At 42.8% G+C, this 24,766-nt stretch overlaps 2 protein-coding genes and 1 long non-coding RNA gene across 4 annotated transcripts; 2 read left to right on the top strand and 1 right to left on the bottom strand.

Moving 5' to 3' along the window:
• Positions 1–1,291: 1,291 nt before the first annotated feature.
• LOC147327199 (uncharacterized) lies at positions 1,292–4,018 on the top strand. The gene is made up of 2 exons (XM_086294848.1): positions 1,292–1,641; positions 2,531–4,018. Exons 1-2 carry the CDS (start codon positions 1,382–1,384, stop codon positions 2,799–2,801), a joined length of 531 nt encoding a protein of 176 aa, XP_086150974.1. The 5' UTR covers positions 1,292–1,381; the 3' UTR covers positions 2,802–4,018.
• On the bottom strand, positions 3,137–4,667 carry LOC147327198 (uncharacterized). Its single transcript, XR_015129832.1, has 2 exons — positions 4,242–4,667; positions 3,137–3,405 (listed from the first exon to the last, which is right to left on the bottom strand). It is a non-coding gene; the product is annotated as an uncharacterized LOC147327198 (long non-coding RNA).
• Positions 4,668–10,808: 6,141 nt separating this feature from the next.
• On the top strand, positions 10,809–24,622 carry man2b1 (mannosidase, alpha, class 2B, member 1). Of its 2 annotated transcripts, none has more exons than XM_086294845.1 (23): positions 10,809–10,950; positions 11,671–11,814; positions 13,558–13,731; positions 13,808–14,001; positions 14,436–14,568; positions 14,675–14,820; positions 15,358–15,557; positions 15,688–15,808; positions 16,327–16,405; positions 16,735–16,844; positions 17,267–17,374; positions 19,125–19,241; positions 19,434–19,616; positions 19,709–19,806; positions 19,891–20,011; positions 20,216–20,334; positions 20,799–20,900; positions 21,096–21,183; positions 21,607–21,687; positions 21,793–22,017; positions 22,653–22,802; positions 22,944–23,046; positions 24,154–24,622. In XM_086294845.1, the coding sequence occupies exons 1-23, from the start codon at positions 10,809–10,811 to the stop codon at positions 24,255–24,257; spliced, it is 3,042 nt and encodes a 1,013-aa protein (XP_086150971.1). In that variant the 3' UTR covers positions 24,258–24,622. The 2 variants fall into 2 exon arrangements, with proteins under 2 accessions (XP_086150971.1, XP_086150970.1); XM_086294844.1 differs by having other exon boundaries at positions 10,816–10,950; positions 11,712–11,814.
• Positions 24,623–24,766: the final 144 nt, after the last annotated feature.

The raw sequence follows: 24,766 nt of genomic DNA, 5'->3' as shown, positions 1-24,766 counted from the left end.
GACTTCATGATTATTTTGACTATGCTTAATGTTTTCAATATTATTTTTATATTATTTTATTTTGATTATTTTTTTTATCACTGCGTTATGTAGCTGGGAAAAAACGTTATAGTTTACCTAATGAAGCTTTTGATCCAGAGAAGAAAATGATGTTAGGAGCTACAGGGGATCTGGTGTGTTCACCTGCATGTTCTATCATTGTGACGAAATGCTGTTACCATAGAAACTGATTTTATTTTTATTCTTTTTTTGGGGAGTATTTTACGAATCTTTGTCCGTTTAGCTAGTTTAACCATTTTATTGGGGGGCAGTGTCAAATTTGAAGCCTTCAATCAAAGTAACACCTTTTTTCACATTCATACGCCACTCGTTAATGAATTCTACAGCTGTCCCGCAAAATTTAAAGCATACAAGCAATTTACCGGGAAAAATCTTGGAATACACATATTTTGATCACATTAAAATTTGATATTCACACTGGAACTTGTTAAATTATTATAGTTGTCTAGTGACTCTTAAAATAATTGAAGAATCTTTGAAACGTACCAGCCAGGTGACTTTCAATGAGTCCGGATCCACAACGAGCCAGCCAGCTTTGCTGTTATGAAACACGTCATAAAGCCACAGTACAAACGACTTCTTCGAGTCGTTTGTACTGTCGCTTTCTAGTAAATTCCGCTTTCTGTAGAAATATTCTCCAAAAGTTATCTTTCCACAAGCTGAGTTTGGAGCAGGTCAAGACAAGTTCACGAGCCAGCACAAAAGAACGAATGGAACGTTGTGGAAGTGCATTTAAACACTCGCCTTGGTTACGGTTGCCAACTGCGTGTGCACGTAATAAAACTATAAGAATGGAGCTCACTGCAATGTAATTTACAGTTAATTTATGGTCATTTATAGTTACTGCCGTTGTCACCCTTTATATGGGATGTAATATAAGCACGTAGGTATAGGTATATCCAGAAATAAACATAGATATTAGAAAGCAGCAAATCAGTAACTGAGATGTTTGCTTGAGTGAATAACATTAGCATATAGCTCATGGTAATATTACATCTTCACATTTTTCTTATCGAAGCTAACAATAACTTAGCGTTCTCGCTACTCACCATGCTGTAAAACAGGTATATGTTAGCAATGACACCATTTAACAGATATTAAAATGCTAGCCGCGCTAATTAGCCGAACGCGATGGACGCCAATAAAACGCCCCAAACGCCCCTAATTTGACGCGTGTACATTCGCGTCTCAACGCGTGTCCAAGAAAAATCCATCGCGCGTCAAAATGTGGGAGGAATGTGGGAGGGAGTTGTGCCAGACCGGTATCTTTGCAAGATGGCAGCTATCGAGCTAGCGCTTGAAGAGAGAGTCTCCCTTCTCTATGTACTGTGGAGAGCAGAGCAGCAGCGTAAAAGACGTCCTCGCCGTACCTGGGTCCATCAGGTCCTCCAGAGGCATGAGCAGTTTGGTGAGTTTCACCACTTGCTCCAGGAGCTGCGCCTGGATGACGGCCGATTCCAGCGCTATCACCGTCGGCCAGTTTGAGGACCTGCTTTCCCTCGTCGGTCCCAGCATTGCCCGCCTAGACACCAACTACAGACGCTCAATCCCACCTGCAGAGCGCCTGTCCGTCTGCCTGAGGTTAGTAAAACTATTTAATACGGTAGTCCTTTATTGATATCTGTGCTAATATGCTAATCCATCCAGTTATACACTGCTAACATGGATGTGCTATGCTAACAGTGAATGCTGTCGGTGTTTACTGAAAGCAAACTGTGGTACAGAGACGACTCTTTATAATATTTCTAGTGATACTCAGAAGGTCTCATCAAGTCCCGATTTAATTCGATTTATGCTGTTATCAGTGTTTGAATGATAGCATGGCTGTGGTGTCACATCAATGTATGCGCTCGGTGTTTGCTGATATCAAACTGTAGCATTAGGACCACTGAGTTAACCTTGTAGTGATACTCACTCCTTTTTATTTAGACCTGGTTTAATTCTGGGATAGTTGAATATTTGTATATAATCCCTGCAGCTGTCAGACTCTATAGCAGGGGTCACAGCCTTTATTAAAACAGAGTTAGATAAAACTGTGAACAGTTTGGTTCATCTCTAGTTACATGGTTCTATCTTGATAAGCTATGTCTTATCACAGATTAATTTTTCAAAAATATTAATGATTTAAGCAAGGAAAGGGCTACATGTCAACATACAACTCTTTATTTCTATTAATGTCTCACTTCATTCCTACCTGATTGACATGTTTAGGAATTATGAGTGATTGGCTCACTGTAGTTGTGAAAGTTGCTACCAATCAAATTATGATATGTTAAAGTTAAAACAAAACACAACTGTTTTAGATATTATCTAATATACATTTTGTAATTATCCTTATAATTACAAAAGGTTTTATGTAAGATTCATGTTTTGTGATTTAAATCTGACATCACAAAAGTATTTTGGAATTTGAATAATGTATTTTGTAACTGCAGTACACATAATACTGATTTTGAACAATTTTGTCCAGGTTCCTTGTCACCGGGGACTCCTTCAGGACCATCGCGTTCAGTTTCAGAGTCGGTGTGTCCACGGTGAGCCAGATCACCCCCCAGGCAGCGACGTCCATCTGGGACTGTCTAGTGGACGACTTCATGGCTGTGCCTTCACCTGGAGACTGGCGCTCCATCACAGAGGGATTCCAGGAGCGCTGGAACTTTCCTCTGTGCTGTGCAGCTCTGGATGGGAAGCACATCCAGACAAAGGCACCCCATATATCATATAGGAGACACACACATTGATATACACTAAATATTCATTTCATTTCTTTTTTGTGGTGCCCAAATTGATGCACCTGCTTGATTTTGTTTAAACAATTATTGCACACTTTCTGTAAATCCAGTAAACTTCTTTTCACTTCTCAAATATCACTGTGTGTGTCTCCTGTATGATATTTAACTGACATTTTTTATTGTAACAACCAACAATTTATACAGGAAAATAATGTCTATTAACAAGGTTGCCCAAACTTCTGCATCCCACTGTATCAGTATATTTTGTCATTAGTATAATATGAAATAAATTCTACATGTGTCAAGTTGTGTGCCAACATTTGCTGTGTAGTAGAACTGAGACATTAGTCATTATAAACATTTATTTGAAATAATATTAAAAGTCTCAAACAGAAAAACATTAAACATAAATATATAAAATATAAGAATTTACAGAGAGACAGGAATAAAAAGGACCAGCTGCTCTCCAGAGCAGGAACAAGGCTGAGGAGGAAATGCTCCATTGGAGACTGGTGTGGCCTCTTCAGGGACTCCAGGATGGCCAGCTCCACCGCCGATGGACCGTCCTGGGACCCGTCCCTCATCTGCCTCGGAGCCGTCCTCCTCTGTGGGCCTGTAAAACAGCACAAAACACAAAGAAATGAGAAGGCTGCTACTAGATTTTAATTTCAACATTGAAAAAAAAAAAAAAACAATAACAGGATATAATCAGATTGGTTGTAGATATTTAGTAAAGGTGATCACAAGGGAATCCCACCGACTAAAAAGGTATCAGTGCTTGCTGTACATATCTGTGGGTGCAGCAGCAGGAGCTCAGGGACTGGGGATGCTCTGCTGCAGAATCAGTTGGTTCTATCAATACAGTATTAAATGTTAACAGGTTCGATATAATAATCGTAGAGTAGACAGTGGTCCCTCATTTATTGCAGGGGTTCTCAGAATAACTAGCCCCTGGTCACAGTTCTCACAATTGATTCTCAAAGTGCAAACCTTTGTAGATTGCAAAACGTAAAAGTATTATTATGCCGCGGTTTGTCTTCATCTGCCCGCCACTTTCGTGCGCCTTTTTCCCTCACGGTGCAGGTGTCTATTTCCGAATGAGGCTCATAGTTATGGGTGTTTTTGTGCTGTTTTTTCTATTGGACGCGATGGTTATCAAAACCAAACGTGATAAATTTGGCAAGCGCAGGAGATTTGTCAATCAGGCTGCAGAATGCAATGCTGTACTGTGCAATAAAAAATTAGCGAAAAAGCAAAGCAGTGACGGATGAACAGCGGGACCACTGTGTGCTGTTTATTAATAAACAATAAAATATATTCCTAAATGATAACATGCATAAAAGCAGAACGGTATTTGTACGTCAGTGGGAAAATAGCGGTGGCTTGCTAGCTTTTGTGCGGCTTCCCCGGGTCAGTGAAAACTTTCAAAAGAGAAATGAATGAACTTACCAGGTTGCCCGATCTCTTCACATATCTTCCTCCAAGCTCGGTCCTTTTTATTCCTGTCTCGGTACTGAAAGCAGCTGGTGTTGTACAGCTCCGAGTTGTTTGCTACCGCATTGATTAGCCTTCCCCTCCATTGAAGTATGAAAGGCTTTGGCTGGATCTGCCCCTTTGACCTAGGTAACAGCCACGTCACCAGGCTCCTGATTGGTTGTCGCGGCGCGATTTGACGCTGGAGTTCAGATTTTTCCAACTCGAGCGGTAGACGCGAAACGCGCGTATGCACAAAATGCAACACAAAAACTCACGCGCGTGGTTTTATTCGCGAGTCAAACGCGCCAGACGCGCTACACTGACGCGCGTTTCACGCGTTTTGGCGTTTTCGCGACGCAAATCTGCTTCCGAATTTTCGCGGGACCCGCAATCGCGTGTCATCGCGCCTTTCCATTGACTTTACATGTAAACCTGACGCTCTATTCGCGTCCATCGCGTTCGGTGTGATATTTACAACTGTGTTATGTTTGTGTCATAGCATATAGCAAGACCCCATAACGATAACTGACCTTTGACCTCTTCTCCAGATTAATCTTCAGATCAAAGAGATAATGCTATATACAGCTATTTTAACACTATGTTTCTTACTGCCATTGTCTGACATAATATCCTTGAATCTTTTTCTAATTCAACACTTAATATAAACACTGCATGTTTATTTAAAAATTAAGAATTAAAAACACTCCTTGTAATGCCAACTTTTGTTTTCAAATGTAAATAAAGTATATCAACTAACATACTGGACACTGTTCTGCTGAACAACACACATATTACCAATATTGTAGCTGGTGTTTTTTTTAGTAATTTATTATTTTATTTGTCATACAATTTAAAACTTTAATAACCTTTTCAATAAAACAAATTATCAGATGTAATTATTCTGAAACTAAGTCTAAGCTTCCCATAACTTTTTATTGCAAGTTACATTACTGACATAATAAACATAAAATGTTTGTATTGTTCATCCACAAGTCCAGTCTCTGGCTCAAACAACACAGAAGCTTGGTGTGTTTGTTTCTCAGTCCAGGCATTACTGCTTGAATGCCTGTCATGAATTTAGGTAATTCAAATGCAATTGCCTAAAGAAAGTCTTTTACATTGTCCCAACTTCCCTTAAGTACAGTGGCTGGAGATGTGGGCTGGAGATGCAATGAAAGTAAAGAAGAGAAAACAATGTACAACGAGGGAAAAAAATAACCAACTATATACATGGTGTATGCGTAAGAAACATTGAAACAGAAACATTGTGGGTGTATACAAGGGCAGTTATATAATAAAATAAATAGGGGTGAAATGGTAAAAGGCCTGTATTTGCATAGCGCTTTTCGGACTCCAAAGCGCTTTACACATCCAGTCATCCACCCATTCACACACTGGTGATGGCAAGCTACATTGTAGCCACAGCCACCCTGGGACGCACTGACAGAAGCGAGGCTGCCGGACACTGGCGCCACCGGGCCTTTTGACCACCACCAATAGGCAACAGTTGAAGTGTCTTGCCCAAGGACACAACGACCGAGCCTGTCCAGCGCACTCTCGATAGTGGCACGGTAGAAGGACACTAGGAGGTCAGTCTGAAGCCTGTTCTATCTCAAAACCATCAAGAAATGGAGGCTAGGAATGGGAATGGTTGGCTAAATGGTACTCTGACTTTTTGGTCAGTCTGGCTACAGTGCTGAAGTGAAACTCAGGGTTGTTCTTATTTTCTTCAATCAGTAATGAATAGTAAGATGTTCTAGCTTTTTTAATAAAGCAGGCTAAATGATGAGCTATTACATTTTTGCACACCATTTCATCTCCAGCTTACGAGCTGTCTGTTAAATGTTCAGTTTCTATGTCGTATGTTAAAACAAGATCTAGAGTGTGTGTGATGGACCGAGTTGAAAAACAGGAGTCCCAGGAATTATTAGAAAAATATAGTTTCCATTTATTTAACCCCAAAAATTATATTTACAAGAGTAATAAATGTTGAGCTCATAAAAGAGGTCAAAGAAACAAAACTGAACTCAGGCAAACACTGCAAACTTAACTGACCAAATGACTGCCCAAACATACATAATTGACCTAAACATGAAATAACATACAAGGGTATATATAATGGCTGATCAGACCATTGTGACACATGAGGGGTAACAAAACAAACACAATCATAAATCACAACCGATGCAGTACAATCTAGTTTGTTAATAAACTAAACACTAAAGAAGAAAATCAAAAAACCCCATTAAACCCTAAACTCAAATATTTAATTAAATACAAACAGATTACACGCTGTCATTTTGAGCAATACAAATAATAAAACATTTTAACTGTCAGATAATTTCAAATGCAACAAACATCAGTAAACACGAGCCCCCCCCCCCCCCCCCCCCCCCCCCCCCCACACACACACACACCCCCATCCCTATGTGATTGTGGAATATATATGCAGTTTTGGTCCTGTCAAATCCTGAGCGATCTGTTCCTGTACTATTAGATCTGGTGAGGTTGTTTGTTATGCAATTAACTGGTAGAAGAGTGAGTTTGTGGCTTTAACTGCAAACCTGGATGTTGATTTCTTGAAAACTTTGCTTTTTAAAATTACAGACAATAATAATTAAATGCACTTAAGAACAGGACGCAGCAACACTACATATGAGCGGGTGGAGGGATGTCTGGGGTCTTCTGTTAACCGTCTGGGTAGGGGGGCTGGGAGGAGGTGCTGGCCACTGCAACTCCCTCTGGCCTCTGCTCTGTGGCTGCTGGGTGATCTCTTGTTTAGGGCTCTCCTCAGCTCTTCCCAGGAGGGTGGCACGGTTGCCCCCCTGGTGGTCCTCCTTGGGTCCTCATATTCTGGGGCCTCTGGATGTCTGGGGCCTGGATCTCCTCCATACATGCTTCATGCCCTGGGGGACTGGGCTATGGCTCCCCACACTCCACACACCCCACAGATCGTTACATGGAGAAACCTTTTGAATACAAGCATGCTGATCCACACAGGTGTGCACACAGGCGAACACACGGGTTTTCACAGACACAAACTACACCTTTCTTGGCTGCTACCACAAAGCACATTGTGCGCTGTCGATCTTGCGTACCTTTCTCACCATCTCTTCTCCCCTCTATTTTTCTTTCTCCCCCTCTCTTTCTTTCATTCTTTCTCCCTGTCTTATCCCCCAGTCATGTCTGTCCTGTCTGTAACAACCGAAAATCAAATCAAATAAATACATATTTATAATTTAAAAAGAAAGAAAGAAAGAAAATTACAGACAGACTTAAATACCTTGGTGTTCTTTTGCCCAATGATCCTAAATTGATCTTTAAGTTGAATTATCTTGAACAAGTTGAAAAAACTGTAAAAGGACATTGAGAAATGGAGGGCTCTCCCTATTTGCATGATGAGTCGCATAAATGCAATCAAAATGGTTTCTCTCCCTAAATTCTTATGTCTGTTTTTAAACGTACCTATCTTTTTGAATAAGCAATTTTTCAAATGATCGAGTCAGTAGTATTACCATTTGTTTGGGGCTATAAAAATCATAGGATATCAAAAGTTGATCTATCTAAGTCTAAACTTGAGGCTGGATTTGGTCTGCCATGTTTTTAGTTTTATTATTGGGCTGCAAATGCTAGAACTCTTGCTTAGTGGCAGGAAGGGTACAAAAAGGTCATGTCTGCAAATTAATTGATATATTTAACTAACTTAATTTTTACCTTTCTTTGTTTATTATCATATAAACAGTACAGTGATTACATGCATTATATACAGTGATATATATATATATATATATCACTGTATATAATGCATGTAATCACTGTACTGTTTATATGATAATAAACAAAGAAAGGTAAAAATTAAGTTATATATATATATATATATATATAAAAAACACTCAGCACGCCCCCTGCGGGCGGTTTATCCTTCAAGCTCGGGTCCTCTACCAGAGGCCTGGGAGCTTGAGGGTCCTGCGCAGTATCTTAGCTGTTCCCAGGACTGCGCTCTTCTGGACAGAGATCTCCGATGTTGTTCCCGGGATCTGCTGGAGCCACTCGCCTATCTTGGGGGTCACCGCACCTAGTGCTCCGATTACCACGGGGACCACCGTTACCTTCACCCTCCACATCCTCTCGAGCTCTTCTCTGAGCCCTTGGTATTTCTCCAGCTTCTCGTGTTCCTTCTTCCTGATATTGCTGTCATTCGGAACCGCTACATCGATCACTACGGCCGTCTTCTTCTGTTTGTCTACCACCACTATGTCCGGTTGGTTAGCCACCACCATTTTGTCCGTCTGTATCTGGAAGTCCCACAGGATCTTAGCTCGGTCATTCTCCACCACCCTTGGGGGCATCTCCCATTTTGACCTCGGGACTTCCAGGTTATACTCGGCACAGATGTTCCTGTACACTATGCCGGCCACTTGGTTATGGCGTTCCATGTATGCCTTGCCTGCTAGCATCTTGCACCCTGCTGTTATGTGCTGGATTGTCTCTGGGGCATCTTTACACAGCCTGCACCTGGGGTCTTGCCTGGTGTGATAGACCCCAGCCTCTATGGATCTTGTGCTCAGAGCTTGTTCTTGTGCTGCCATGATTAGTGCCTCTGTGCTGTCTTTCAGTCCAGCTTTGTCCAGCCACTGGTAGGATTTCTGGATATCAGCCACCTCCTCTATCTGCCGGTGGTACATACCGTGCAGGGCCCTGTCCTTCCATGATGGTCCCTCGTCTCCCTCCTCTTTCTTGGGTTTCTGCTGCCTGAGGTATTCACTGAGCACTCGGTCAGTTGGGGCCATCTTCCCAATGTATTCTTGGATGTTTGTTGTCTCATCCTGGACTGTGGTGCTGACACTCACCAGTCCCCGGCCCCCTTCCTTCCGCTTAGCGTACAGCCTCAGGGTGCTGGACTTGGGGTGAAACCCTCCATGCATGGTAAGGAGCTTTCTTGTCTTTATGTCAGTGGCTTCTATCTCCTCCTTTGGCCAGCCTATTACCCCAGCAGGGTACCTGATCACGGGCAGGGCGTACGTGTTGATGGCCCGGATCTTGTTCTTACCATTCAGCTGACTCCTCAGGACTTGCCTGACCCTCTGCAGGTACTTGGTGGTTGCAGCTTTTCTAGCGGCCTCTTCATGGTTCCCATTCGCCTGCGGGATCCCCAAGTACTTGTAACTGTCCTCTATATCTGCAATGTTGCTTTCTGGTAGTTCAATCCCCTCAGTTCTGACTACCTTCCCTCTCTTTGTTACCATCCGACTACACTTCTCCAGTCCGAACGACATTCCAATGTCATTGCTGTATAGCCTGGTAGTGTGGATCAGTGAATCGATGTCTCGTTCACTCTTGGCATACAGCTTGATGTCATCCATGTACAGGAGGTGGCTGACAACTGCTCCGTTCCGTAGTCGGTATCCGTAGCCAGTCTTGTTAATGATCTCACTGAGGGGGTTCAGGCCTATGCAGAACAGCAGTGGGGACAGAGCATCTCCTTGGTAGATCCCGCACTTGATGGTGACTTGTGCTATGGGCTTGGAGTCTCTAGTGTTGTACGCCACATCCCCATTGAGTTCCTGATGAAGGCTCTTAGGGTCCCATTGATCTTGTACAATTCTAGGCATTCCAGTATCCAGCTGTGGGGCATTGAGTCATAGGCCTTCTTGTAATCAATCCAGGCAGTGCACAGGTTGGTCAGTCTGGTCTTGCAGTCTCGGCTGATTGTTCTGTCTACCAGTAGCTGGTGTTTTGCGCCTCTGGTATTCTTGCCAATTCCTTTCTGTGTCCCGCTCATGTATTGACCCATGTGCCTGTTCATCTTAGCCGATATGATGCCTGACAGGAGCTTCCATGTAGTACTGAGGCAGGTTATTGGTCGGTAGTTGGAGGGGACCGGTCCCTTCTTGGGGTCCTTGGGGATCAGGACCGTCCGGCCTTCAGTTAGCCATTCCGGGTGTCTCTCGTTAACTAGCAGCTGGTTCATTTGTGCTGCCAGACGCTCGTGGAGTGCAGTTAGCTTCTTCAGCCAGTAGGCGTGAACCATGTCGGGCCCTGGTGCTGTCCAACTCTTCATACTGGAGACCCTTTCTTGGATATCTGCCACTGTGATGGTTACTGGACCCTGTTCAGGGAGGTCGCTGTGGTCTGCCCTCAGATCCTCTAGCCACTGAGCATTGCCGTTATGGGTTGCATCCTTCTCCCATATGCTCTTCCAGTATTGCTCCGTCTCCAGCCTTGGTGGTGCTGTTCTCTTATTGTTCCCTTGCCACTGAGAGTACACTGAGAATATATATATATATATATATATATATATATATATATATATATATATATATATATATATATATATATATATCACTGTAATGTAATGTCAGTCTTTGTCATGTTAACTTATGTTTATTTTCGCTGAGTCCTCTCATTCCGCGGTTTGTCGCTTACTTTTCCCCAGTGCCTTCAAGTCAGATTGGAGGGAAAACAATTCAGTGCTCTCCAGCTTCCACAGCCATGCGGTAGACAGGGTGACGGTCACGTGACCCAGCTCAACATAAACAGATGTCACATGATTTTCGGGTTGTTTTCCAACATGGCGGGCAGGTCGCAGCAGCTGGCTACAGCTCTCCTGTTTATCCTCAGCGTAGTTTTAAGTTTTCCTGTCGGCGAGAAGAAAACAGACGTTCCAACCTGCGGATACGAGGTTAGCTACTTTATGTCGCGCTTTTGTATTTTATTTACATGTGTTAGGGTTAAGGTACATGTCAAAAAGCTCAATGGAGCTGTTAGCGCTACTTTCTGTTTCACTCACATGACTGTGCTCACATACAAGGAAGTGCTGGTGTTGTGCCAAAAAGTGCCCGCCTGCCAAAAACTGATTTCCAATGTCTACCTGTGTTTTTATGTGTAATATCTTTACCTATGTTGGCAAATAGACTTCGGTCAACAGGCTTTACAAAGGGGCTAGATATAACATTTTACAGTTACATCTTTTTCAACTCTGTCTTATTGCACTTACATTACAACCAATTCCATCATTTTTGTCCACTTAAAATATGTTTACAGAACTATTGTTAGATGTCTTTCAATATCTGCTGTCCTCTTGGCCAGATTCTTCTTTAAAACACATTTTTAATGTCAACAAGCTTCTTTTAACTGCATAAATAAAGGATATATAAAAGTCACTGCCAAAAACTGATTGCAGCTTCTACTTTGTTACAGGAATGTTGTTTGTGGCTCAAGATGACTTATATCATTCATGAGGGATACATTTGATATAGGTTTCACATATTATAGACTAACAAGTTATGTATAGCAGTTTAAATGCGAGCAATCCTTTTTTTGGTAAATACCAGAAATCAGTTTTTGGCAGACGATCACTTTTTGGAGTTAATATTTGTCGACATTATGACTCTTCCGACAGAGCAGTACAGCTGTATTCATAGAGTGTGTGTCTGTGTGCAGTCATGTCATGCCACCAAGCCGGGCATGTTGAATGTCCACCTGGTCCCGCACACACATGATGACGTTGGCTGGCTCAAGACCGTGGACCAGTACTTCTATGGAGGTCAGTGTGACACATACAGAAAAAACACTGTGAAGCTATTAGCCAACCTCCTGCTCTGTGTTTACTCTGTCAAATGTTTGCATATGTTTCTATTTACTCTAGTAGTTCTGCTGATGCAAGTAAATCTGCTCTATTGACTGGTACTAAATATCTTCCTGATTGCTGCTACAAGTGATTGTGGGTCTTGTGACCAGCAGCGTTATCCTCCTGCTTTAAAGCCCTATGATGTGTTTTAATGGTGGTTCATGGACATGATCTCTGGATTTGATTTGAATGTGAACTGGAGTGACAGCCATCACTCATGTTCGAACTACTCTCTGTTGTTGGGGCTGTGCGAAATGTGGAAATGTATCTTTTTTTTTTCTTTTTTTTGTGTCCTGTCTGGCACTGTAGCAATCAGAATTATTGTCTGAAGGCCAAGAAAAATGCCCAACAGATTTACTTTCCCAAGTGGGCCTTTTGCTATACTGGCCCACTTGATTGTCATAGTTTATTTGATCTTTATTAGTTATTTTTATTCTAAGATATTGTAATCAGGCCAGACTGGACTCGGGGACAGGAAAGAAAAACAAGAAGAAAAGTTCAGAAGAAAGTTAACAGAAGGAGAGGGAAAGAAAAAGGAGAAAAGAGAGAGAAAAGACAATGAAAATCTGCTTCATCACCTTTTTTTTTCTCTTTTTCTTTTCCTGGATCACCTGTTGAGAAAGAAAAAAGAAAACAAGCAGAAGAAGACTAGAGCAATAGAATAAACAACATCATGATGATCTATGGCAATATAACAGTAAATACTAAATGTTAAACATTATTGTGCAGCACGTAAGATCGACAGCGCACAGTGTGCCTTGAGGTAGGAGCCAAAAAGGGTGTAGTTTGTGTGTGTGAGCACCCGTGTGTACACCTGTGAGCATGGACGCGCTTGTTTTTAAAAGGTTCCTTCATGTAATGATCTGCTAGAGGGTGTGGGGGGCCACAGCCCCGTCCTCCAGGGCATGAAGCAGGTATGGAGGAGATCAAGACTCCAGACATTCAGAGGCCCTCAGAGCACAAGAGACCAAGGAAGACCAACGGAGGGGCAGCTGTGCCACTGTCCCAGAAAGAGCTGAGGAGAGCCCCAGATGAGGGCTCACTCAGCAGCTGTGGAGCAGAAGCCAGGGGGGGTTGCAGTGACGTGCCCGGGAGCTCCGCCGGCAGCCAGCTGCGCCAGAGTGACCGAGCCCCAGGCCGAGAGGCCGAGGGCACCCCACCCCCGAAGTGGCCCGAGCCACTGTTGAAATGTATCAGAAGACGATATTAAAACACCTTCGTTTCATTTTATACTCTGTCGTGTATTTCACACTGCCTCATAATGTACTGTTTACTGCAACAGTTTACTTCTTCATTGCTTTAGAGTTTTATGCTTTTAGTGCAATTGATTGTCGAGCTTGCTTATTTTAATGTCACATGTTGTTTATAGTAAGTTGTAAGGCCAGGTGTTGTGCAGGTGACCATCATCTGATATTGATTTCCAGTCTGGGTTAATATGTAAGCAGAACTCATCTGCACTGAGGGTGGTTTGTTTGGGCATATGCATGAATGCAGATGAGCACATATACTTTCTTGCTGTTAAGATACGTTAGTGTAAATAAATATTTTTCAAACTGTGACACACAGCAACTAAATTCTGACCACTTCTTGAAGCATTGACTTCTGTGTTACAAAATAATGTCTCTTTTGTCCTAAATCTGTGCACATTTGTGTGCGTAGATCGTAATGACATCCAGCACGCTGGTGTTCAGTACATCCTGGACTCAGTTGTGGATCAGTTGTTGAAGAATCCAGACAGGAGGTTCATCTATGTGGAGACGGCCTTTTTCTACCGCTGGTGGAAGAGTCAGAGCTCCAGCATGCAGCAGACAGTCAAACAGCTGGTTAATGAAGGTAAATACCCATTCAGTACTATACAGCTGCGTTAAGTGTTTCAGTGCATCCTTACCAAAAGCTGCTCCTCCCGCAGGCCGTCTGGAATTTGTGAATGGTGGTTGGTGTATGAGCGACGAGGCTGCCACACACTACAGCGCCGTCATTGACCAGATGACCATTGGTCTGAGGTTCCTTAATGAGACTTTTGGAGCCTGTGGCCGTCCCCGCGTCGCCTGGCACATCGACCCCTTTGGCCACGCCCGGGAACACGCCTCCATGTTTGCACAGGTAGCATAGCTCTTTATGTTTATTCTTCGAGTTTTGTACGAGTCACACTTCAGAATTGCTCAGCTCATTCACTGTCACACTTTCAAACGTTGGCCATGTTTAATATCAGCAGTATAGGGCAGAATAGAAGGATGAGCATAATTGGTCACCTTAAGGAAGGCCTGATTTCTAGTGAGACTTAAAATGGGAGAATTTATCAGTTAAAGAAGAGAGTTGAGGCTAATTAGAGTTAAGGTAGCACTCACGTCGAGAAAGACTCTCCGTTTTCTCATTACAAATTTTTGGCTGTATCGTCATTATCAGATTTGCTGCTCTGCAATGAATCAAATGGGCTTATTTCCAGAATGCTGCATTATTACATGAAGGCACAATTTAGTTCACTGGCTTTCCATTTGACTTTCCTTTAACCATTAACTGTCTGTCTTTTGCTGCAGATGGGATTCGATGGCTTCTTCTTTGGTCGTCTAGACTATCAAGACCGGGCTCGCAGGATGAGGAATAAGGAGCAGGAGCTTCTATGGAGAGCCTCCGACAGCCTCACTCCTCCAATGGCTGACCTCTTTACTGGTATGCAAAGTTTCTTTCTTCATCCCTTTATGTTAATGACTTCTGGACTCAGCAACAGGACGGTGTCACATTATTTTTTTAACCGTTTGCCCCCGTTAACCAACAGGGATCCTTCCTAATGGCTACAACCCTCCTGAGGGCTTCTGCTGGGACCAGCTCTGCAGTGACCCACCTATCAGAGACGATCCTGATCTTGAAGACTATAATGTTGATGATGTGGTGGGACGCTTCCTTGTCATCGCCAACAGTCAGGTTGGACACAACTCCACACTGGCGCACAGAGACACTGATTTATCAGTCACGTGGTGTTCTTAACACCGCATGTTTAACTAACACTACGAAAAAAATGCTCATGTTAAATCAAAAGACATCAAACAACGCTTTCTGATTTAGAAAAAGAGGAAACAGAAGGGATACTGTGCTTTTTATCCCAGCCCATATACAGCTGTGACTAGCTAACATGACATGTAAAATTTCAGTAGGAACCTCTTGTTTCAAGTAATGTCAGCATATCTTCATGCAGGTCCCCATAAATCTTTTCTCAACCTGTCTGGTTTTATTTTATGAACCTGTCATGATCACAATAATAAAGACATCTACAGATAGTGTAATGCAATGTCCTCCTTTAATAATCCACATTCACCACTTTAGCCATCATATAAATGTGCTTTGAATAGTGTGAGGTGTGTGTGATTGAAGAGATGTGTGAATTGTTTAATTTCACTCTTCCCTTTTCTTCCTTTTTGTTTAGTTTAATCTGTTAAGCATTATTTCCTCTTCCTTTTTTAGTCTACGGTCTATAAGACCAACCACATCATCATGACCATGGGCTCAGACTTTCAATATGAGAATGCCAACCTGTGGTACAAGAACCTGGACAAGCTGATCCACTATGTAAATGCCCGGCAGGCAAATGGCAGCAAAGTCAACGTGCTCTACTCTACACCGTCCTGTTACCTGCAGGAGCTGCACCGAGCAAACCTCACCTGGTACTGTGAACTTTAAAGGGGCAGGATAATGTTTTCTTGTTCTAGCAGCACTGTTGGTGTTAAACTCTATTGTAAAAAGTGTCGTCTTTTGCATTTTAATGTCAGCTAAATCCATTGGTTTTCTATCCAGGCCATTGAAGACAGATGATTTCTTCCCCTATGCAGACGACGCTCATGATTTCTGGACTGGCTACTTTACAAGCAGACCAGCGCTGAAGCGATATGAGAGGATCAGCAACAGCAACCTGCAGGTACTCTGAGATTTACTTTGTGCGGGGCGATTTTACAGTGTGCTCAGCATTACACTTTGTGTCGACGACATCACAACATTCAAATTTCTGCTTTTCTAGAATTACCTCTGTAACTGTAAGTCCTGTCCCACAACTTTAGAGCTTTCAGAAAAATTTAATTGTTTTAGTGTAGATGGTAGTTAGCATGCTAACATTCAAACTTTAAGAATGTTAGCATGACATATGCTAGATAAGTATAACATTGTCACATTACACTAACAAGCTTTAAATTTTGTTCTGGGAAAACAAAGTTTATCTAACTCCTAACATGAACTGTAAGCAAATAAATGCTAATATATAGCATGAAGCACACTGTTAGCTGGCACTTAATAAAGCTATCACTGGTATCCTGCGTCTATAGAACTACCTTAAGATGTGGAAATATAGGTTTAATGGTGGAAAATTTATACCTGTGAGACTTTTTAAATTGTGTTTATTTTAATATGTTTAAATTGTGTTCATTTTTTCCCTCTTAATAGACTTGTAACCAGCTGGAGGTATTTGGTGGTCCAGCTTCCAGGAAAGGACCCTTTGGGGAAGGTGAAAGCCAGACCATGAGTAAGATTTGATTGAATCTTTTTTGTGTCTCCTTAGTGGGTTCTGCATAGGCATACTGTAGGTACTCTGGCTTCCTGCCACAGTCTAAAGACTTACGTATTAGGTTAACATGTAATAGCATGACCATAAATGGTTGGCTGTCTTCAAGTGCTACTCCTGTGATGGACCTGTCCAGGATGTAGGAGAGCTGGGATGGGCTCCAGCCTCCCCACAACTGTGAATTGGTGAACCGGTTAAGAATATGGACACTTTTTAAAAGTTGTATTTGTGTTACTAAGACCAATTGGATGTCAGACAAGAGCTTGAGTGACGGCTGCTTTCATTGGTAGAGAAAGCCATGGCTGTGGCTCAGCACCATGACGCTGTGTCGGGCACAGAAAAGCAACACGTAGCAAATGACTACGCCAGGAAGCTTGCTAACGGCTGGCAACACTGTCAGGTACTCCAGGCTTCACAGTACATTATCTTACCCAACAGAAGTTACTTGTGCTAAATTTGTCATTTTCTGTACAGGAAAATATATTATCATGTCTTTAGCAGAAATAATAATAATAATAATAATAATAATAATAATAATAATGGATACTTTATTGATCCCCATGGGGAAATTACTTGTTTTTCTCTGCATTTGACCCATTCACTCAGTGAAGCAGTGGGCAGCCCACTAAGCAGGCGCCCGGGGAGCAGTGTGTAGGGACGGTACCTTGCTCAGGGGTACCTCAGGGTAGCCGTTAAGTGGATTCGAACCGCCGACCTTCCGATCATGGGGCGACCACTTTACCTACTGAGCTATCCCTGAAGTGTTCTTCAGTCCAAACTTTCTTGCACAGGTTTCTTGTCTAACTGTTGTCTCTCTTTCAGGTTTTAGTCAGTAACAGTCTGGCTGCTCTCAGCGGCTTGTCTGCTGAGCGAATCTACTGTGATAACCTCAACGTCAGCGTGTGTCCTCTCACTGAATCCAGCAAGAAGGTAAAAAACACAGAAAATAGACTTTGAAGGGGACCCGCTTTACTCATTTCCAACTCATCTTTATTTTTTGGAATTGACTAAAGTAGATTTGCATGATTTACAGTGAAATCCTTAGTAATCTTTGCACTGGTGCAGCCCAATTTAGAGTCCTATTTAAGTCATCTGTCTGATTACCACCCACTGGCAAAAGGTTTGAACAGCAATCCCAAAAAGGTTGATTCTGTTCATCTGAATGTGACGTTTTCAGTGGGAGAAACGTTTCGTCACTCATCCAAGTGAATTCTTCAGACTCAGCTGACGCAGGTTTCCCCAATCTTATAAACAGTACATTTGTTCCTTCAGTGGGCTGGTTTCAGTCATTGTGCAATCTGCTGTGAGGTCAGTTTCTTGATCATTAATATGCAAATTGTCATGACCATTGATCAACAATCACTGATCAACAACCATGAGTACCATTCACAGAAAGTTGGGGAATGGCTGCAGTCACAGCATTGTAAGATGGTGAAAGATGTACCCTTAGGCCCCCTCCTGGCCTGCTTGCTCAAACCAGCGTTCCTCCCTGTCCAGGATGTGTACATCATTGAAAGAGTGTCCACTGGCCTGTAGGTGTAAATAGACTGTGGAGTCCTGGCCTGACAAGGTGGCTCTTCTGTGTTGAGCCATCTGCTTCGCCAGAGGTTGTTTGGTTTCCCCGATGTATAAATCCTGGCAATCCTCCTGGCACTTAACAGTGTACACTATGTTACTCTGTTTGTGTCGGGGGACCCGATCCTTGGGGTGGATCAATTTTTGCATTGTGTGTTTTGGGGTTTAAAAGCCTCAGAGACCCGGTGTTTAGAAAAAAATGTATCTCAAATGTTCTGCTTCTCCTGACACATACGGGATCGCTTAGGGTTTTCGCTTAGGCAGCAGTTTTGCTTCTCTCCTGAATTGATTGGCGCCTCCAAGCTTTGACAAGAGTCCAGCTGGGATAACCATATTTACTCAGGGCCTTCATGATGTGATGTTCTTCTACTTCCCTGGCCGCTGTGTCTGTTGTAGCGTCCTGATGACACCCAGTTTGTGCTCCAGTGGATGATGAGAGTCAAACCTTAAATACTCACCCGTGAGCATTTGTTTACAGTACACATCAACTTTAAATGTCCCCCTTTACTGGTGTAAATCTCACAGTCTAAGAAGGCTAACCTGCCATAACCTCCCAGGTGAACCTAATGTGATGGTCCACCCAGTTAATGTGATCAGTGAAACCTGCGGTCAGCCGAAACGGAAGAAGTCACTTGGATGAGTGACGAAATGTTTCTCCCACTGAAAACTCTACGTCCAGATGAACAGAATTAATTTTTAAGAGTTCCTTACCTGGATGACTGAGGATGCATCAAGACATTTGAACAGCAAGTGGGTAGAGTCACAGCTGCGTGCCCGAGTCACTATCCTGTCTGAAAGTGAGCATTTAAAATCTGAAGGTTTGGCTCATAAGTCTTACTTGTACATGTACTGATCCTGTCATTTAAACCATGTTTAACAACCATCCACCGGTAACATAATAAAAAAAAACCACAATTTGTCATCTTAAATGTAATTCTGAACACTCTGACCCTCTGAGATTTATCCTCGGAACAAACAGTGTATTCAAGGTGTACAGCCTAAAAAACCTGGGCTACAGTTATTGTAAATACATTCTGTGTAATTACAGATAAGACTGAATGCTGACGCTGCCTTTCTCTCGCTTGTCTTTTTGTCTGTCATTCAGTTCTCAGTCAATGTGTACAACCCTCTCGCTCGGCCCGTCACTTGGCCCGTCAGGCTGCCGGTCAATGGAACAGCGTACAGCGTGTCAGATGCTAGTGGCAAAGCGGTGGACTGCCAGGTCAGTATGTGTGCCAGCAGCAAGTATGAGATGATCCAAAACAAGCTGTGCAGTTGTCAGACACAAGATATAGATGGATCTCATCTCAGAGAATGAAGTCTGCGATACTTTTTCACAGCACTGGTTTTTTTGTATCACTCAACATGTTCAATATAAACAAAGATAACACTCGATAATGTGTTTGCGTTGAAGGTGGTTCACGTGTCACAGGCCACTCACGAAGTTAGAAGACAACGAGGCTTTGCAGTCAATGAGCTGGTGTTCCAGGTTCAGGCACCTCCTCTGGGCTACACCACGTACACGGTGGCCCTGATCCAGGACGGACCTCCACCTGCACCTGCACAGCAGCGCGCACCCCCAGTGATCCAGAATAAGGTCAGAACACAGAAGAAAGTCCAAAATATTCAAATAAATAAACAAAATCTTCTGAAAAAGGAACTGTTTTTGTTTGTTTTCGTGCACTCTAGTTCCTACAAGTGACCTTTGACCCTGAGACAGGCCTGATAAGCAGCCTCAACAATCAGGAGACCAAACAGATCATCAAACTGACACAGAATTTCTACTGGTTAGTGTTTCTAAAAATAACAAAATGAACACGCTTTTTTTTTTAAGTTGAGCTTCCAAATGATGTGTTGTTAAAACGTCCCAGGTACAACGCCAGTGCCGGTAACAACGTAGAGAGCAGGCAGCCTTCTGGAGCCTACATCTTCAGACCCAACTCTTCCACACCTTTCATCATCAGCCGGACGGCCAAGACGGAGATCATTAAGGTAGAGATGTTTGCTCATATCCAGACGTAGATTCCTAGTATCAAAGCTTTGTTTTTACACTGTTATTCAGTTTACTTCTAAATTATAGGCTGCTGTCATTTTATATGTGTGGGTGTCAGAATGAACGTGCCAACATGTTTTACCTCCCTGTTTAGAGGCTAATATGCAGCGTCTAATTTTGTACTGCAATGCTCTCATCCTCAGACGTCAGTGGTGCAGGAGGTGAGGCAGTGGTTTGCTCCCTGGGTGTCTCAGGTGGTTCGTCTCTATGCTGACAGCAGAGCTCTGGAGCTCGAGTGGACTGTGGGACCTGTGCCGATAGAGTGAGTTTAACACGTGCACACTACATATGTAATGGAGATGTTTTTAGAGATAAGTGGTTGTTGAAATTTCTGTTCTCTTCAACCTTTCTAAAAGCTCAGTGCCTTAATGTCAACTGATCTTTCAGGGGAGAAAAACCTCATATGGGGCAATATTGTGGCAGAGCTTTGCCCTTCTAAATATTTCCTCATATCATAGCAAGTGATTGGCTTAGATCGCTGTTATCTTTTTCCCCATGTCAGATTATAAATACATGGAAAGAGGGAATTTTAGACCATAAGATTCCATGCACACCCACTGGGGAATAGATTTAGCTCATAATTTCAGGTCTATTTTAGCCTTTTTTTTTTTTTTTTATTTGTGAGCGAGAGAAATAAATTCAAGGAAAAGTGAGGAATCTTGGCCAAAATGCTCCCCACACCACCCACCTTTAACCCACGTCACACTTGCTGTCTTGACCTTTTAGTGACAGCCTGGGGAAGGAGGTGATCACTCGTCTGGACACCAGCATCAAAACCTCTGAATATTTCTACACTGATTCCAACGGCAGAGAAGTTCTGCAGAGGAAGTAAGAGTTTGCTTTTTGTTTTTTGATGATGGAAAATGCACTTTAACCTTTTAAAGTTGTTGCAGTTGTTTTGGATTTTGATATTTTACAGATTATATACAAAGTAAGACAGCTGTACAGTTATGTGATAGTTTTACATTAAAAGAATCCAATTCTGTACACTTAGTGTGTGTGTGTCCCATCCCCCCCAAACAGGAAAGACTTCCGGCCCACCTGGAACCTGAAACAGTCAGAGCCCATTGCTGGAAACTACTACCCAATCAACTCTCGCGCTTATATCAAGGTTTGTGTGTTTGTTAGCTTCCATTTGGAGAGACAGGCAACAAAAAGCATTGACTGTCAGTTCTATGACAGTACGGGGCGATCGTGGCTCAGGGGATTGGGAAGCGTATCTGTAACCGGAAGGTCGCCGGTTCGATCCCCGGGCTCTCTGTCCTGGTCTTTGTGTCCTTGGGCAAGACACTTTATCCTACCGCCTACTGGTGTTGGCCAGAGGGGCCGATGGCGCGATATGGCAGCCTCGCCTCTGTCACTCTGCCCCAGGGCAGCTGTGGCTACAACCGTAGCTTGCCTCCACCAGTGTGTGAGAGTGGATGAATAGTGGCATTGTAAAGCGCTTTGGGTGACTTGAAAAGCGCTATATAAATCCAATCCATTATTATGAATTATCACAAGTGATGTTTTCCTTTCACTTGTGTGTCTTCAGGATGATGTGGACCAACTCACTGTGGTAACGGATCGCTCTCAGGGTGGAGGCAGCATCCAGAATGGTTCACTGGAGATCATGGTGAGGCATAAAGTCGTAGCTCATCACCATTAGCATGTTGACCCCATCTAAGCGCACACAAGGAGTTCTTATTAAAGTCTCTCTATCCAACCTCCTCACCCTCAGCTCCACCGCCGGCTGCTCCACGATGATTTCCGTGGTGTTGGTGAACCTCTCAACGAGATCTCTGGCATCTTCCCAGACGGGCTGGTGGTCCGCGGCCGCCTCCTCCTCACCCTCAATCCCCCGCAGACTGCTGCCGACACGCACCGCCCCCTCGCAGAGGGGATGGTGTTGCAGCCGCTGCTTACGTTTACTGATGGAGATCTGAAGCCAAACACTCAGCTGGAGGTATGTAAATGGTAAACGGACTGGTACTTGTATAGTGCCTTTCTACTCATTCACCCAATCACATGCACATTCGTACAGTACTTGTACAAATACTGCATGTATTTTAAAGACATGTTATTAACACACTTCACTAATCGGGTTTCAGAAGTCACAGTGATGTGATCTGTGTTTGAAATATTAGCAGTGCAAGAACCAGCTGGCCTCCATCTTGCAGGTTCCTGTTCAAACACCTTAAACTCCTGTGTGTAAGCTTAAGAAAAGCTTTGTACAGTGCTGTGACCTGCACTGTACAAACTGCAGGCTGTTCCTGTGAGAGTCTGCTGCTTGTTTTGAGTCATTGTCTCCAACTGTCTATGCTGCTGGTTATAACCCATTTCTGTCCTGCTGTGTACATATTTGCATTTTTTAGACATGGTTTCACTCGCTCTCAGGGGAACTGAGCTAAGCTGTGTTGCCTTTAGCGGCAACTGCTGCTGACATGTTTTCAGAGCCAGCGATTGGTCGAAATTCATATCAACTTTATGTAGTAATTTTATAGAAAATGTGGTTGGAATACATTAAATAATCTTTTTTTTTTTTTTTTTTTTTTTTTTTAAAGGCATGGTTTCTGTGAGTGAGGGGTCTTTGTCTTTTAGTTCTCAGGGCTCCTGGCTGCACTGCCCCCTGCTGTCCACCTGCTGACACTCAGTCAGTGGGATGAAGACTCAGTGCTGCTGAGACTGGAGCATCAGTACCAGAGCTCAGAGAGCAAAGTGAGCTCTCAGCCAGTCACAGTCAACCTGCAGGTCAGACATTCAGAAACAGTTTAAACCTTGTTACACTCAAAGCGACCGTACGGTCATCTGTCATTCAGTCGTTTCTCGTTTGCAATGCAGTGGAATGTCGTTTTGCTGTAACTAATCCCATCGTCTTTCCTGTCTGTGCAGAAGCTGTTTTCAACTCTGGAGGTTCTGGGTGTGGCTGAGTTGAACCTGTCGGCCAATCAGTGGAAAGATGAAATGAAACGTTTTGACTGGACTCCTGAGAAAGGTACAGGACACCAGTGTTGTGTCAGTTAGTTCACCACTGCAGTTTTGAACGTCACCCTAGATTCAAAGCTGGATGTGTTCTCCAGTCTGACTCGATTTAAATTTGGCTAAATTTCAATGAATGTCGTCTCCTCGGGCTTATTTTAATATGGATTCCAACTCAGCTGCTTTGAGCTTTGTGCATTTTGGAGGTCGGTGGTAAAATCTCAGAGACCAGGTATGAACTTCTGTGGAAATCACTTTGGTTCGTTGTCAGATCAAAGTGAAAATAATTTAATAGATTAAATGATGCATGTTCTGTGCGCTCGTAGCTGCAGTTCCAGCTGTGTGAAAGAAATGTAGCAGCAGCAAAATAAAGTATATAAACATTTACACATTTTCTGCATCATCAACTGAATACATTTATAATCCAGTGACAATGAAGTGCACAGTCTGTGCTTCAGTCAGTGTTTTTTTTTAATGTATGGCTTCAATACGAAACTTATTTGCAAACATATACTGCACTTAACATAATTCAGTAATCCGTTATTCTGGCTTTGTAGTACACTGCTCTTCAATCACACTTCCATAGTGAGGATTCCCTGATATTTGCAGATTTTGGCCTTCGTTTAGTGTTGTCACAATTTCATTACATTATTTATAATATTTTATATAGTAATATAAAGACTGGCAACATCTGGATTTTTCAACATCTGGCAGGTGACCATGCACTGAAGGAGCGCTGGGCTGATAGAAATCTCTGATTGTAGTCATCGACTTAACAGTTTCCCTGCAGGTGCTAATTAAGCCAGCAGGGAGCCATAAAGCGTCATAAACAGATTGATATGCTTCATAATGTAATGTATACTACAAGGTGTTTCTGGAGCTCAACATGTTATTTTGTTCCTTGTGAGGAGACTTGGTTGCTGATCACTGACCCGTGTCACTGGTAAATGGCCTGTATTTATATAGCGCTTTACTAGTCCCTAAGGACCCCAAAGCGCTTTACATATCCAGTCATCCACCCATTCACACACACATTCACACTGCTGGTGTGTTTAAAGATTAACCAACCAAAAACACTTTGTGTCGTTTGTGATTGTGCTCACATAATGTGTCTGTTTTCCAGGAGAAAAGCCACTGCTGAAGACATTTCAAGACCCGTCCACGTGGGAGGTGACCTTAAGGCCAATGGAGATCCGAACGTTTCTTCTCAAAGTCAACCTTAGATAGCCAATCACACATGAGATTTTATAGGATGAATTATCGTATATTGACATTCCTGTGGCTTGTTTACGTTGCTGATTTAATAAAGTGTGGATTTTTAGGGGAAAAATGAATGAGAAGTTGTATTCACGCTGCCTACGACTTAAAATCGGATCACAGCTGTAGCCCGGACTGACCTGGGCAAAAGTCATTTCAGGATGCCTTCAGCCTTTGATACAGAATGTCTGAATAAGATTGAATTTGTTAAAGCTGCCTTTAACATTTTTGAGAACATTTATATTTGTGGGGATTTTTTGTGCTGTTGCAGTAACAGAATATCGTCTCCCACAAAGTGATATGTGCAATAAAGTATAATCTTTGCATTTCTGCCATGTTGTGTATACTTAGATTTTTCTACTTATCAAGAAGCAGCTAATAATAAAAATCAATCCTCCTTACTGTCCTGCCCTCGTGTTTGTGCCACAAATCTTGTGTATAATCAGTGAAGCAGCATTTAACTGCTGATAATCTGACAT

Source organism: Aulonocara sp. 'chitande type north' Nkhata Bay, linkage group LG6, assembly GCF_057382095.1.
Source record: "Aulonocara sp. 'chitande type north' Nkhata Bay isolate Kocher_YH1m ecotype deep benthic linkage group LG6, A_spYH_male_GT1.1, whole genome shotgun sequence".
Lineage (NCBI taxonomy): Eukaryota > Metazoa > Chordata > Actinopteri > Cichliformes > Cichlidae > Aulonocara > Aulonocara sp. 'chitande type north' Nkhata Bay.
This window is presented reverse-complemented; position numbering and strand designations above follow the sequence as displayed.